This window comes from Lepisosteus oculatus, chromosome 7 (assembly GCF_040954835.1).
Source record: "Lepisosteus oculatus isolate fLepOcu1 chromosome 7, fLepOcu1.hap2, whole genome shotgun sequence".
In the NCBI taxonomy this organism is placed as follows: domain Eukaryota; kingdom Metazoa; phylum Chordata; class Actinopteri; order Semionotiformes; family Lepisosteidae; genus Lepisosteus; species Lepisosteus oculatus.
The window spans coordinates 49,237,398-49,254,050 of NC_090702.1; the positions used below are offsets into that span (position 1 = coordinate 49,237,398).

The 16,653-nt window shown below is 42.6% G+C and overlaps 1 protein-coding gene across 2 annotated transcripts in view; it reads right to left on the reverse strand.

Moving 5' to 3' along the window:
- Positions 1-16,653, reverse strand: part of LOC102688582 (dynein axonemal heavy chain 3-like) — a 238,715-nt gene that overhangs the window by 162,375 nt on the left and 59,687 nt on the right. For both annotated transcript variants that reach the window (XM_069192669.1, XM_069192671.1), the window contains exon 5: positions 1,274-1,569. In XM_069192669.1, the coding sequence (XP_069048770.1) occupies positions 1,274-1,569 (296 nt within the window). The remainder of the gene's footprint in view (positions 1-1,273; positions 1,570-16,653) is intronic.

Below are 16,653 nucleotides of genomic sequence, written 5' to 3' on the forward strand. Positions count from 1 at the left end.
TTATGTCCCAATTGTCTGTTTTTTACCAAGCGTGCGCGCAGGAGCGATGACTCCTGCCTTTTCCTGAATCCCGTCTCTCTGGAGCAAGGAGACAAAACAAAGCCCGCAGCTGCCTAAGTCTTTTCGGAGACGCACAGCACAGAGGCACTCCTACATCATAGCCCAAACCCTCACAAATCAACCAGCGGCTTGATCACAGCACACACAGACAGACAGACGTCTATGGTAGAAAGGTACCGGTCAAAGTGCCCGAACGATGAAGGGGATTCTGGTTCTGTGAAGATGTAATTCATTCTCTTGTCCCATTCTGGTTTTTGTGTGCACTCGGATTCATGGTTGTGACGCCTCTCCCCCTCTTCCCTGATGGAAATAAGCGTGTGTGTTTTCCCTAGGTCAACTACAAATTCGACTTTGATTAAAAATCCTTCGGAAGGTTCACTTTTATTTGCAAAAGGAAAGCTGTGCCCGGAATTTAAAGGAGCTCCCAATCTTAAGATCGGTCTCGAAACTTTGCTTTGATCCCCTCTTGGGGCGACGGGTGGTCTTCACCTGTGTCATCGCAACCTGTTCCCGGGGCTCTGGGAGGAATCTAACGGACAAGGTGCTAAAGACTCACCAGTTTCCAAATTTGCAAAATCTATACAAGAAAGAAACAGCTAAACACAAACACCACTGCCAAAAAACAGATTCCTTTTTCCTTCTGCCCAATGTGTTCAGTAATGGCCCTAAACAGCATGGCAAAATCTACAGATTAAACCAAGTAAAAGACTAGATAAAAGAAAATGCAAGACATAAATGTTGCCATCATTGGATACTCACCTGGTGTCTCTTCTCTCCTTCTCTAGGGCAAAACTGTAGAAGCCTTTCTTGTGCAGTAAGAGCCAGAGACTCGCACTCAACTGCAGGGTCTGACATCATTCAACAAAAGGGGAGGTTTCCCTCCCGTCTGCAATGTGCTCTTTCTCTCCCTGCTGGTGCTGCTTTTAATGAAGCTCTTCAACCAGAGACAGCAGCAAATCAGCTTGCAACAAACAGGCAGCCAACCAGCGAAACAAACACACAAACAAGCTGGCTCCGAGAGAGGTACGCCGAGATTTTCACAGCGCCCTGCTAATAAGCTCTATGAAGGAGAAGAGCACATTTAAAAAAAAAAATAATTAAAAAATAAAGATCTGCAAGAGGGGGAAACTTTCATCTGAAACCCCACCTAAAAGGCAGGAATGAGCGAACAATGAGCCAGGCAGGAAAAAAGGGCCTGAGCTCTCCTACTCACCCTGCAGTGTGTCCTGAAAGGGTCCCTGGGGACGATGGCATAGACCCTCTTTTGTGACTCTGGGTGCCCCTTCCCTGCCCGAGACGCTCCCTCCCCGCGGGGCGAGGCCAGGCAGGCGGGAGGCCGGGGCTGGTCCTTCTGCGGGGCCGGGCTGGCCAGCGGGCCGGGTCCGCGGGGCTGCTGTCGGCGCCGGCGGGGGGCTCCGGTCCGCTGCCTCTGGATGGTAATCAGTTCCCTGGGTGGCTGAGTCTCTGATAAGCTGCTCTTCACTCTGCCTGGCCCCCAGGGCTTTCAGTCTGTCAGTTTACCAGAGAGAAGAAAAATTAAAAAAGGAATCAAACCAGAAATCAATTAAGGCAGCTTCACCCTCTCTTTCTACATGTACACAAATAAAGCTAAAAATACATGACCATCCCCCTCCCCAGCCCCCCTCAGCACCATAATCATTCATATATATGTATGTGTGTATGAATTGATTGCGGACGCAGGTAGATTAGTATGGATGAGTCTCATTACTGTCGCTGTACGATGCACACAAGCACACTGAGTCTGAAAGAGAAAGGTCCTCCTAATGAAACTCGGGTCAAATTGGCGGATCCTGACATTTACGGTGACAATGAATGAGAAGTGAGAGCATCACACGGAGCGTTAGGAAATTCTCAGCCTAACGCCGGGGCCGACGGCTTTCCTTTTTTTTTAATTCTTTTTTTTTCCCCCCGTTCAAAAAAGGAAGCTTTTAGATCCTTCCCTCCTGTTTCCATAGTGATTCATTTTCCCCCTTTCTCTTTGAGATTGGCTTGCGAGAGAGAAGGGGGGAGCCGGTCTGTGTTTGTGTGTGTGTGTGCATGGGTGTCGGTCCATGCCGGTGTTCTGGTGGCTGTCTGGACCCACTCACACTCCACACAGGAGTGCCAGTGTGGTTTGTCTCCCTGTACCACTCGCACACTGCCCTAGCCCATATTGTTTCGTGGTTATGAACATTGATCAATATGCATGTATTTGTTTTTTTCCAGCTGACCAAATCCTTCTCTTGCGAGATCACAAAAAAAAAAGTGACAGAAGTATTCGCAAAAGGAAAACGTGCTGTCTCTTCTCTGGGGGGGGTCTTTGGATTCTCCACATAAACCAGCTCTCATAAGACACGACACGAAAGACTTGGGAAACTGGAAACCGGGCTCCATTTTATCACAGTGCTCAAGAGGACTATGCTTTAGCTGCTGTGCCATTCAAACAACATCCGCATCAGGGCTGTAAGGGGAATATTGTGTACTGACCAGAAAAAAAGGCAACTCAAAGGATTGCACCCAAAATAAAGTCTAAATTTGTGATACTGAAATATTCAATCGGAGTTCGGGGAAACAAAAACATAACCACTTCGTTTTGAATTCTTGAAACAGACACTATTTCTGATGCTCCCACTAATGAGACAGCTTGCACAAACTCCTGTGACAACAAATGCTCCACATAAATAAACCTGTGTACCGCCCATGGTTTTGACACAGTTGGCCTTTTTAAATTTCCAATAACACATAACAAGACGGGATTTAATAATATTCAAATACCTGAACTTGGAACACGGGGACTATACACAAACATGGTCAAGGCTACAGTTTGTGACTTAAAGAGGAAGGGATTGAAAATCATAAAGAATTCAAGTTAATAATGGACACAAAACCCAGGATGGAAATAAAACTCCCAATGCAAAGCAATTTGATCTGTTTCATGCTTTACCAGTCACATCTTCTTATACAAATCATGCAGACGAAGCCAGAACTGATTTCCTGCAGTAATGTCACATTTACGGTACTTTAACTCCACATCTGCCTATTTCATTGAACCCCGACTAAGCGAACCCAGTGTTCTGCTGAAACTCACGATGCCTTGGTCTGGGCTGGTGTTCAGGAGCCTGTAGCTGCGGATTTCTGAAATGCCCCAAACCCGAAGCGCAACGGGAGTCTGATCGTCATCCTCCCACATAAATAAAAAGTTAATTTGCTCCTGAGAGGCGCGCGTGCTACAGACCGTCGAGTGTGCTAATTGTTTTAACCTGCCCTCCGGAAGACAAATGATGGGAGATGATAAATTGCAGTGAAAGGCACCACTGGATAATGAATCACTGTCGGGGGGAGCCAGACACTTCTCTTCTACGGCCTTCGAGACATACTGTACCAACCTCTCAGCCAGCCCGCTTTAGGGAGACGCAAGTTGTTAACTTGCAAGTCTGCAAGTTAAAAGGAAGAGAAAATCCAAATAATTTGTGGGCGGGCACAGAAACCGAAAGGCTGCAGTGGAATGATAATTTGGCAGCTACCTTTAATTGAATTGGATGCTGTCCTTTCTTTTATCGTGAACATGGCAGGAGCTTCATTTTCTAATCTGTCGTGTATCTTACCGTGTACCATCGCAAGGCTGAACACCACTCTTTCAGGACCCCTCTGTTTTAGACAAGCTACTGTATAGTCATTCTGGTGGCAGGTACAAAGCCATCAATCAATGTCACGGGAGTTGACTAATTGCTCGAATTCCAATGAGGTGCAGAGCTCTGAATTTGCCAGATAAATGTATAGTTAGTCTTTGGCTCCATCAATCTTTTCATTGAGATGACCAGCTTTTAATATGTTGTGCAAGGCTAACCCATCTTCAGGCGTGTTCAAGCAGAACCTGGCAAGAGACCTCTGTTGGTGAAAATACGTTAAAAATTTAGTCAAACTCTTCCAGGGGACATAAAATGTGACATTTAAGAATGAATTCAACAAGTATTTCTTTTCTTCCATAGGCTTTCTTAGATCCATCTCGGTGAAATGCCGTAAGCACAGCATGCGTACCACAGTGCATTTCTACATCTGTAATCCAGTTAGAACTGTAATTACCTCATTTCTTTCTCACCTGAGCCCTGTCCCAGCCTTTCTAGAGTCAGCATGGTTGCCAGGCGTCTATCAACATGTGGGAAGAAAGAGTCTCCGACAGCAATCACAGAGCCACACAGAGAAAGCATGCAAATTCCAACACGGAGAGAGTTCGTACCGACCTTATTTATTTAAGACAGGTAAGGCATCAGTCGCTGAAAAAAAATGAGAAATGAACAAGGGCTGGGACGGTGTCGGAGCCGTCTCCTCCAGCCCTGCTGATGATTTCAGTAAAGTGTGAAAAGTGGCTGGTCCAAGTCACTGAGGCATGACAGCTGTCCACTCGGTAAAAAAGGGCAGCGAAGGCAGCAAACAGGCAGGCTGGAGCCAAAGCTGACGGTGCATCAGAGCAGCCGACAGCAGACCTGCCGGATAGAGCCCTGTGCTGCTGCTGGACAATGAGGGAGTGTGTGCAGGTTTGTAACCAGGTGGCTTTTTAGAATACAGGAGAGTCTTGCGGTGGGCTCTCCAGTACCCTGTAAAGGCATTCTCACCCATGCAGGGTTTTCACTTTTAAAGCCTGCAGTCATGATACCTTCATGTAGCCATTCATGTTTGAAATATACACAACCTGTTCTGTTTTAAGATAGACCACAACAGGGGCTGAATAGGAAAATCATTGTGCTTATGTTTCTTTTTTTAACGAGGATTTGTTCCAAGTTGCAAGTCTGCACATCCTGTTGGAGTTCTGCATGCTTTATTCTTCTCAATGAATGTATTAAAATTCGACAGTATATCAAGTCCATTTATGATGACCCATCGATCGTGGATTTGGTTTCACCCTACACTGTCATTTTAGTCTCGTTTTACTGCTTAATTGTTTTGATGTCATTTTTGGATCCAGGAAACATCCATGCATCTATTTTCTAACCCCTACTCTATCCCAGCAAGCAATGGGCGCAAGCCAGGGCACATCCTGTATGGGACAACAGCACATCGCAGGGCAGACTCACACAAACACAGACATGCTCACACTGGGACCAATTTTCCCAGAAGCCAAATCACCTATTAGTATATCTCAGGAAGGAAACCAGAGCTCATGGAGAAAACCCAGGCAAACACGGGGAGAACATATGAACTCCACACAGATACTGTAGCACCCCAGATCCAGGAACCGAACTCAGGATCCCCGCCCAACAATTTTAACCACTGTTCCACATTGGTGACCATCCAGGAAGGTGGAGTACATGTGACAGAAAAGTGTCAAATATGACCAGAGCTGGGTACAGCCGACGGAAATTGGTTTCTATAATTAAGCAATATAGAGAAATATTTAGAGTATTTAGAAAAAGAGAGTGGAATTCTAAGAAACCCTAGGTTCATCACACATAGCAGTTTTAGGAAAACCGTGCAAAATGAGAAACGTCATCCATTATCATGAGAATGTATATTCCTGGTAAGGGTAGCAGCACAGCAAGGAAAAATGTCAGCCTTAAATTTTGCTTTCTATTAGGATTTGCGAACACATCCCTGCCTAAAGTAATAAATTCACCACTGGATTTGTGCTTTGGAGTCAATGAAGCCTGATACCATGCAGGACTGGGATTATGCTGGATTAGGTAAATTATGAGCAGGGACTAATCTTGTCAAGAAATTTGCAAATAAATCAAGACGTAGCATTAAAATGATACAATTTACTACAAAGGAAGGCTGCAAATTAAAAATCCAGGGTGGGACAATGCTTTTGTACTCTTCAGCAAGGACTTTTACTCCCATTGCTCCAGCTAACATTAAATATCAATGAGTAAAAATATCAGTTACCCTTGATAAAAGTGTTATAAACCAAAAGTCATATTTTCAATATCCCCTGCTATAAAATCAGTAAACAACATTGATAGAGCTCCTTTCAAACACCACACAGCACAATCAATGGCAAAATCCATTTCAAGTTGAGGTTTAAAAATAAAAATAGCAAATACAGTGGAAAAACTGAAGACGAGCTTCTGAGATCTTTCTAAGAACAGAAAACGTTGGCTCTCCACTCGGAGCAGCTGGTATCAGCACAGGAGTCACTGTGTGTGCTTGTACCATTTTCATCATCGCACCTGTACAAAATGGATTGTTTGGTCCTGGAAGTTAACAAGAACTGAGAGCAAGGATTCATGCCACACTAGACCTATGAGTCTGTCAGCAACCTCATCTTAACTGTGCAGCAAGAAAAGGAACACGAGTCTCCCAAGAAACATTTTCAGAGGTCTAAGAACCAGATTCGTGATTAAATCAAAGCTAAGGTAGGCCTCAGATGTTTTTATTTATGTAGGAACAGCTCATCGGGTTAAAAAGTTTGAAAACTACTGGTTTGAAAAGTCTAGCCTCTCTTCAAGAAACAGATGGTAGTTTACATTTAAAAAAAAAAGACCCAGGGAAGTAGCTGGAATGAAGTAAAATAATGAATTCGAAGGGAAAGCACGTCTTCTAAAGCCAAAGCAGATTTGGTGTGTCCGGTGTTTTTGTTCCAACATTCATGTGTCACAATAGACATTTTCTGCTTCTTAATTGACCTGTCTGACAGATGTGTTTGAAGTTGGGAGATGAAAGCAGTGTTTTGCAATCAGGCGCGTCTGTCCTGTGACACGACCTGAATGAACAGAGGATAACAGAGACGGAGCCGGAGATCTGGGGATTATCAACGCAATGGAAGAAAAGAGTTGCCACACATGAGTGGTGGAATGGACTGTCTGCTGTCTTACTGCCCTTGCCGTAGTGCACCCAAGCTGTAGATCTAATGTATGGGGAATTCCAGGGGGGACTATATTGATCGCTGAGTTCTAGGTTATACAGTTATAATGGGACAGTCCAACTGGAATACATGTTAGAAAAGCCACGTTCAGTATTTGCTCCTGTATTGTGCCTTCTTAAGGCTCTCTAAATCTATCCTGGTGGATTCTTATAGTTGTTGCATTGGTCATTGTAAATGTTAGGTATTTGTCCTCCCCAGCCCTGTATGACCTCCCTTTTCCTATGGGTAGTTTCATGGGTGGGGGCCATAGTTTTCTGGGAAAATTGCTTAAGAGGCAATGCATTACCTACACATGACACAAACAACTGATAGTGTTATAATATTATTTTCCTGCAATGTCTTGTTAAATTAAAAAAAAAAACAGTCTTTGAATAGGTAACTTGCAACTGTAATGGATTCTTAACTTTTCCCCGACTTGATTACAATGTTGCATGAGGAATCCTGAGAATGATGTCACGGGGAAACAACTGCCTTCTTTCATAACCGGCTATCTCACCAGGCTTAGCTACAATCCATTTGACATTTTTAAATAAACAGAACTCGCCATAAAGTTATTCTACAGTGCAGGATATTAGGAATACTGGGGAAATGGATTGGTGCTGTTGTTATTTAAAGATGAGCAATATAGCACTCAACAGCTCTTTTATAACACGGTCAACCTGACAAACCTCCTTTTTCTCTGTTTATAGTCAGCTCTCGAACGATTACAATTGCAACAGTTCAGATTAGTGAGTACCGCCCAGAAAGTAGGACTGACACATCACAACATATATAGTACGTTGTTTAGCATGTTGTTGAGAATCTGTAGATCTTAATGCTCTGGTATTACTGTCATTTACTGTGCAGTTATCTATAACCAGGAATTTCAAGCTCTGTTGTGCATCGGTCACTCATGGTATAATTTCTAACCACAAGCCGGTACTCACAAAGGTCTCACAAAGGTCTACTACTTGAAATCTGGAATAACTTCACAGTGAACATAAGGGCTGGGACTGTTACTGTTCCTCATTTCTTGATCCGTTCATCACCTAGGTAACCAGCTTACAACAAACATAGCCTGAAACGGACAAGTATTTATATTGAAATCCCTGCTTTCATTCGCTGTGAATTAATTCCCTTTTGACACCCAGCAGAGTAAACATGAAATGTGTGCTCCATTCATCTGGTTTTGAAAGTGCAAACAGATTGCCAACATGTGTTTTTTGTAATTGCAGCAGACCCAGCACTTAAGTTTGGATAAACAAAATTCAAATATCAATACTTTGACATTCCACATTGGACCCTTAAAACTCCTGCTTATTAAAGTTTCTTTAAAACAAACAACAAATCAATTTTTTCAGGAAAGCATCGAGACAGCTCAATGGTGTAGGGGCACTGGAACACTGTGAAACTTTGACTTTTAAATTGCATTTTAAATACACTTACTCCCAACAGCATTTAAACACCTGGTGTCTAATTCAGGGAAACATAAGAATCCCATTGTACTGCCCTCAGATCCATTTTAGCTTTTCAATCTGTAGTCTTTTACAAGCCAGCAATGTGTGCTGGATATTTCACAATAGTTCCACCATTGAGTAAATATGTGCATACTAATGTGCCAAAGTAAAATATTTGATATTTCTGCATCAGGAAATCTTACAAAGAAATCAGCCGCAGGTAACATCTGAAATGTCTCAATTTGCTGACTAATGGTGCCATATTATATTCAATAGAATTGCTTATTAGAGCCACTATGTACAACTAATTTAAATACAAGTTACAATGCAGACATTCTCTATTTTTATTGTTTTCTAACAATTTTTGGAGATTGAAAGCTCTCCTTCTTGTTCTTCATGTCATTCTCACAATGGCTCTTTTTAACTGCTTGTTTTCCTGATTTCAGTGACATTTACAGGATTTAATATTTCTTATTTTCATCCTGCACTATGAATTGAGGTTTTCTTTCAAGACGGGCTTGAGAGGTTCCTAAGAACATCAGAATAGCACATGTGAGGTTACAAATGAAAGATTTCCAGTCTATATCCGTGTAATCTGGCTTTCCCAAAGTCCCCCTTTCACAGAATTGGTGAAGTAATTTGTCACTCTGTGAATATGGGCTGTTGGAACAGACTGGTCATCGTGCGCCACCCAGGTGGGCCCTGCTCATCAGATATAGATGGAAAGGTCCTCTCTTGTACTGTATATAAAGTGTTCTGAGATCCAACAGAATAATAAGCTCTATATACTGATACTTATTACTCTTATCATTGTTACACACTGTAGCTACTGTCAAGAACAATCTCTTACAATGGGTTCCTCAATATGCCAATCAAGTTGGGTCAAGAAAAATGAAAACAAAAACAAATAAGTTTCAGCTTCCAGCTCCTAAGAAGTACCGTACATCTTGGAACCAACATTCAACTTTTCTTACGAGGGAATCAGTCAGTGATGATAAACCCTTTGGAATACACATGGGAATACTATGAACAGCAATAATTATTAACAAACCCAACAGGGAAAGATTGAAGCTGATCTGGCCAGGTCAGGATGAGTATGTACATTATTTTAAACATCTGAGGATTTTAAAACTAATTTGGTTAGAATTAGTGGTAGTAACCAAATGTTCACATTATATTTTCCAGTTGAATGTGTACTACTTCTCTGGCTTATTTTGATTTTTAAGTTTGATCTAATTCGCCAGTATGGGGAATTCATTAATTTATATTATTATATTCATGCTGTTGACCCATTTATGAACTCTTCCTATAGACTACAGGAAATACAGTTCTACAAGTATAGAACTACAAACTCTGCAATCTACTGTATACAGTACATTCCAACAGCACCGTGGAATCAAGTAGGGGGTTCTGAGGGCTATGGTTATATCGATGGGGAAATTGCTGAAAAATAGATGCTCTTGGAAAGTTTCTGATTGGATAAACTGAGCACGTTCATTTAATTCAGCCCTAAAAGTCCAAAAGCTTTAAAGTTTGAGAAATTCCCACCTTATGTTCTGAATTACACATCTTCTTATCTTGCCCATGCTTCAACCTTATTTATTAAACTATTGTGTTATTTATATCACATATCTACGCAGCAGCTGTAAATGAATATTCACAAAATACTTCCCTAAAAGTGCTAGAAGCATCTAAAGAAAAAAAAGGAAACGCTGATTTTGGTAGGTACATAATTTATTAACGAGACCATTGACCCCCTTCACACACATGGAAAACAAAAGAACATCTGTGCTCACTGTCATCAAACCCTTCAGCTCGGAGAGATGGGAAACAAAGCCAAATTAAGTTGCTACTCTGCGGCAGTGAGGTGTCTAAATGTTTGTTACCAGATGCAGCATCATTTAGCTGGTGAAATAATGGGAGTAAGTCACAGCGTGAAGTGACTGAGAGTCTCTGAGTGCAGCCCCACGAGTCTCATTTATCATGGCGTCTACAGCAAGGTGCAAACTCTCTCCACAGACTGTCTCTCAACTCATTGTGAGCACTGGTAATGAAGACATACAGTGACCCCACAGCTGACGGGCACACAAACAGACATAGATACACACACAAGGACTCGCTGTCTGCTCTAATGAAGAGTTTGTACACAGATCTACGCTAGAGCATTTGTAGATCACCCTGCTGATGAACGTTTCTGAAAAAGAAAACATACTGCACATTTTTTAAGTAGAAAATGGGTATCTGTAATGGATATGATGTGTAAAATACACTTCACAAAACCAGTTAACTTTAAATGTGTGTCACATACTGTATATACACACACAGACACTAACAGAGGTTATACATACAGTAGGTTCTTACTGTAGGTTGCATGTATGCCAATATTTCTATAAGTTTAATGATAATATTAAGAGATCAGATCACTTTTATGAGCCATATACAATTTCTTGCATTAGGAATTTGTCTTTTCGCATACCCCAGCTTGCTCTCCATGGCATACAGACAGGGAGAGAGAAGCCTGGGGTCAGAGCGCAGGGTCAGCCATTTATACAGCGCACCTGGAGCAGCTGGGGTTAAGAACCTTGCTCAGGGGCCCAACGGAGTAGGATTCCTATGCTGGCCGCGGGATTTGAACCAGAGAAGCTCAGAGAAGAATTTAGTTACAGGAGGACATACAGGTTAACGTCTCACCAAAAGGACTGCGTGTCCCACAATACAGTATCCTCAGTCACCACAGCTTGGTACTGTTTAGAAAATTCTGGTCTAGCGGGAAGATCGCTACCTACTGGTCCAGCAGTTCTAGCAGCAAACTAGATTCCTTAGCGGTTTCCCATCACATCAGTACTGACCAGGTCCAGCCTTGCTTACCTTCTGAGATCTGTCAGGATCAGGCAAGAAGAAAGTAACCCTGCTGTCATAAACATTTTGATGAGACGGTGAGCTCTATACTTCACATACTGTATATACAGTATTTGCATATACTGCGTAACATGTCATGTCATTTCCCAAACCGCTTTATACCATACAGTGTTGCAGGAAGCCGCAGCCTACCTGGCAAGCAACGAGTGCAAGACAGGGTACACCATGGGTACACCCGTCCACCGCAGGGCCAGTGCAGGCCAGTCCTACATGGGGACAATTTGGAGGCCACGGTAAAGGTCGAGGGGGAAATCTGGCCCGGACACCAGGATAACTCCCAACTCTTCTCGAGAAATGCCCGGGGACCTTTAATGACCCCTGAGAGTCAGGACCTCGGTGTAACGTCTCATCTGAAAGATGGTACAAGGACAAGTGGACAAGACAGTATGGCTCCTCTATGGAGAGGGAAAGGCAAAGAAAAAAAAAACACTTGCCTTATTTAATCAGTTTCAATTATTGGTTCCTCATCATAAGAACACAAACACAATAAGAATGTGCAATTCTATCAAAAGAAGATGCAATCGGCAAATTACACTATTAATTTGTTGTTTTATTACTTTGGCTAAGATGCATGGCCCTATAAGGCAACAGGACTGTGACTGGAATAATATGTGGAAATAAAATGAATCGTCCAAAAGTGACTCAACACTTCAATACCTCTTAGACCTTTGTCATTGCAGCCACGTTGCTGCCATCAAGCTAAAGATCCTGAAAGGCCATTAAACTGCGCGTGACTGAGCCTCTGAGGAAAGATTCTTGTCTTTTTAGGCAGGAATTTAAGGGTGGAAGAAGCACTAGTGCAGAGCAGATTCCCACCTGCAGTTCTGCACTTGACTGCATTTGATACTGCCGGGCAGATACAGCCTCTGCCTGTGCCTCTGCTTTATTATATTCGAAGGATTACACCCATGCCCAGGATCCAGAGATTAAAAAAAAAAAAACAGAATAAAATAACATTTACATTTAATAAGCATCGAGTTACGGAACAGATTTCAGTCGGCGCTTGTTAATTCCCTTTTAATTGCTTGTTGCGGTAGCTCCTGATCGCTTCTGCCCCTTCCCATTTCTCATTTTGGAAGTTGTTATTTTGTTCTTCCTCGCAACTGTGCACTGATCCCCCTGAGAAGGAATAATTGAGCTTGGTAATAGTATTAGAGCATCACCTTCTAACAGCACTGCTGGCTTGGGCATCAGCTGATACCAGTCTGTCTCTCTTGGGCTACTGTCTTGCGCTGCTAGATTCGCACAATTATTTTGTGCTTTTTTTTGGGGGGGTGCAGTTGAGTTTCTTATAGCTCCGCCGCATTGTGATAAGCAGGAAGCTAAAATCCCCTTTGCCATGAAATCCTACAGCAGTATCTTGAGTATTCCATCTAATGCGCCATGTTCACAGCTCCAAGGCTTCGTCTTAAAAAAACTGTCTGGCTTAACTGACTCCGATTAGAATTAATCTTTGGCCACCAAATGTTACAGAAAGTAGCGTAGGCATGCACTTGTGCTGACACGAGACTGTAAAAGAAGCTGGAAAATGGAAAAAGAGCCCAGACTTGTGCAATAAACCCACTCCGACTCTGACATCAGTGTTTCTTGAACCTTGCTACTGTATAACAGAACAAGCACCCAAAAACACGAAGAATACTTCAAAACATAGGAAAGGTTAGAAGTGAGAAGGGGCTATTTTCCATGCTCACAGCGTAAAGATCAGCCTTCAGTGTGACCTTCTGCATCAGGCCCTGTCAGCATGATGCACAAAGCCAAGCTAGTGGGCCAGTGTTTCTGTCTATCCACTCCACTTTGTGCTTAGTTAGTTTTGTCCAGAAGACAAGGAACTTAAGACAATGTCAGGCCAGTCAGCCCATGTAGCTTACACATCAAGAAATCCTGTCACACGAGACTGAATTTAAACAGTAATTATTTAATTGTTTATATCACCTTTAATGTTTTAAGGGGTGAGGGGGTTATGGGAGTTTTTGAGTTGTCTAATGTTGTCTCCTCTTATAGAGCTGTCTGAGATGACAGAGAATGTTCAGGCTGTACAAAAGAGGAAGATGGGAAAGTATAATATTGCTGCACAAAATCTGTGGCCAAAAAGACTGAATCTCCCTCAATGTTCTCTAAGAAAGCTAGCAGAATAACTTTAGTTTTTATTAAAAAAATCTGTGAAAATTTCCATTTGTTTTATACAGTCCATAGGAATCACCCCTGATTCTTAAATCATAGTACCATTCCTCACTGCACACTCTGAGGTGTTGGTTGTGAACTGCGGTAGTCATTCGGTAAGCTAAAGTGATCATTAGCAATGGAGACATGCACTGTAAAAGAAGCAATGATTCACAACCGCTCCATGAATTGGAAGGACTGCTGGGGTCAACAGCTTGCAGAGGCAGGACAGCAAAGGCCTCTTCTTATCATTATTTACACACCGCACAGTCTCCTCTTCTCACTTCAGGCAGCAATTCCACAGCTGGAGAGGAGGGAGAAAAAGGGCCAGGAGTTCAGAGTGAGACTGCTGTCAGTGACCATTCTCCTCTCCCTTAACGCTGCACAGACATTACTGCCTCTTAAGCTGCAGACATACACAGAACCAAGCATGAAAAGGAGCGGGCAGAAACAAAGCAGCAGCTTAGCCTTGTGACCTGATGTAGAAGGTATTATTTACAGTATATATAGTACTGTATTTGTCTAATGCTTTTAGACAAAGCAACTTACATTTACAACCATTTATATAGCAGGATAATTTACTAGACTAAACAGGGGAAGCACCTCGTTCTATAGTACACAGCAGTGTCTGACTGCCTTCCAGTCACAACTCCAGATCCCTAATGGACCTGTATCCCTTCTATCACAGTCGACTTTAAAATACAAGGTGCTGCCTTTGTGCGTTTCCCAGTGTGATTTCTCTTCTGTCTCTGACAACCTAAGTAAATAAGAGGAGTATAATGACTAGAGCTGCACAAAGTCGTCGGCATCATTGTTAACTGGATGAATTCCGATTCTTCAACTTTCCCCCCGTTAGTTTCTCATCCTGTTTCAAAGAGCTTGAGGTGAAATAGTGACCTCTTCCAGTGGAGGGCTTGCAAATTCCCTCAACCCCCCCCACAAAAAAAAAACCTCTTCCTACCCCCACTCTCTTTTATCACCCCGCGCTGCGTGTTTGTCTTTAAACGCGCCAGCTGACAGGCTGCCCATTCCGGCTACCTGACTTCCTGCCTATTCACCAGGGCACAAAGACAGCCAGCTGGGGAGAGCCACAAGAGGCCAGGGCAACAAAGGCCATCTCTGCTGGGAGTCCTTGGCTACAGTACAGCCATGGATAAAACCATTAGCGCTCCTCCAGTCCTCAGTGTGTCCCCACCCCCGCGACTGTCAAGTGCCAGCCCAAAAAAAAGACAAAAGAATACGGGCCCAACCTAATAATCCCCGTCTCTCCTCGAGAACACTGTCTTACAAAAAAATAAAAAAAATAAAAACCTTTTCAAACTGTAACTCCCTCCTTACCAATCACCAGGGACCCCCCAACATGAAGGCTGTTCCCATTGGTGAGGGCTTCACCAACACTAGACACTTTTACATAAAGTGACACCGCCTCCAGCCATCCCCAAGAGCGGTTGTTAACAGTTCAGTTCAAGCTGTGTTATCCTCCAGGGGAAATTTGTTTTACGGCACAGCCCAATAACGCAATACAACAAGGAAGACGAACACTGCCAACAGAGAGGACGGGGTCAAAAAAGACGGCCCTGATAATAATGGCTTCCTGAGCACGGGACTCGGAGGTCTAGACCTCAGCTACTCCCTGAATGCTGACAGCATGGCAACAGCAGACATCTTCACACTCACACAGCGACACAGAGAGACTGACGAGAGTTTAACAACAGCTATTGTCCGTGTGGTCACTTAACACTCGTGAAGTAACTGCCTTTGGTGGTCATGGTTAATAAGGAATGAAATGCACTGTGCTGTGAATCTGTGTATTAAGAAATGGTTAAAGACTCAGATTTGTCTGGGGGGAGACAGGAGGCTGGTGGGGTTACCAGGTGGGACTGGAGAGATAGGGGGCTGGTCTCTTCTTTCTGAAGCACATTATTCTTACTACAGATTATTCATATTCCAGTGCTGTGATTTTCTGTTACCTTGATACTGTACCTGTTCATTTTGTAGCTTATGTTGAAGTTGTTCCTTAAGAACACTGGTTGCATCTAAGCATTTCTCTAGCTATATCTTCCAAGACGTGACTTGCTCTGTTATTTCTGGATTTTACGTCAATCGTTTTCTTTGTCCTCTGAGATTATTGGCGACAAGAATGGATTCTGCTCTACCGAAAGTAAAGGGCACTCTGTTATTAATCATATGTTTTTATATAATTACTGACTAATCAATAAAGCCACCGATATCACAGTGTGAGAAAATGAATGTGTGCCTCAGTGTGTGACTGCAAGCTTCTCAAAGGTCCAGCTGCAAAGAGCTTTGTTTTATTTGCGTGTCATTAAAGTCGCCATGTTACAGCTGATTTTCATTTTTCATGGATTCATAGTGGAGCGGAAAAAAATCGATCTGTTATGACTGAAACAGGTAGTTTTAGAAGCAATGCTCTTCTTGAATAATTCATTGTTTTCACGTCAGTTTCTTCTTCATCATAATCATTATCACATCCATATATTTTTAATCATCTGTCTTTCTTGCCTTCAGCGTATGATTGACATCAGCTACTACTGATTTGCTTGTGCAAGATCATGACTGGACAGAATCCAGGTGAAGCCAAGCAGAATGTGACTATCAGTATCCACACTGTGCTAGGTTAGGCAACATAGCTTAGCAGCTAACGCCAGCGACTCAAAGGGATGAACAGGGGACACACGCTGACATCAAAGACTGCACATCAGTTATCAGTATTTCACACTTGTGCAGGAAACCACAGATATTTTTAAACAGTGGAAAGGCAAAGTTGCCTTCTTTAGATGTTTGGATTTTTTTGTATCACAGAACCATTTTACTAGCTGATAGAAAGCTGCAAGATGTCTAAGCCTAGGAGAGATAATAACAACATAGACCTGAAGAGAGAGAGCCCCAGTGTGAATGAATTACCATGACATTGCAGATTGACTCTCATGTACTGTGCAAAATCAACTGCTCCATTGAGCAGAATCTAATTAAATGAAAATTAAAAGTTTAAAAGTAATCTCGCATGAAACAAACTTTAATGCAATATGGTTTTTGAAGGACAGGCAGAATTTGCTGCCACTAAATTAAATGTTTCTATTTGCTCAGTATGCGTACTCTATTTTGCTCCTGTTTTAAATTATACCAAAAGGGTGTAATACAGAGGGGTTCTTTTTGTTTTTGTTTTTGCTTATTGAGCCTTTGTGTGCCGTATCAGGAGAG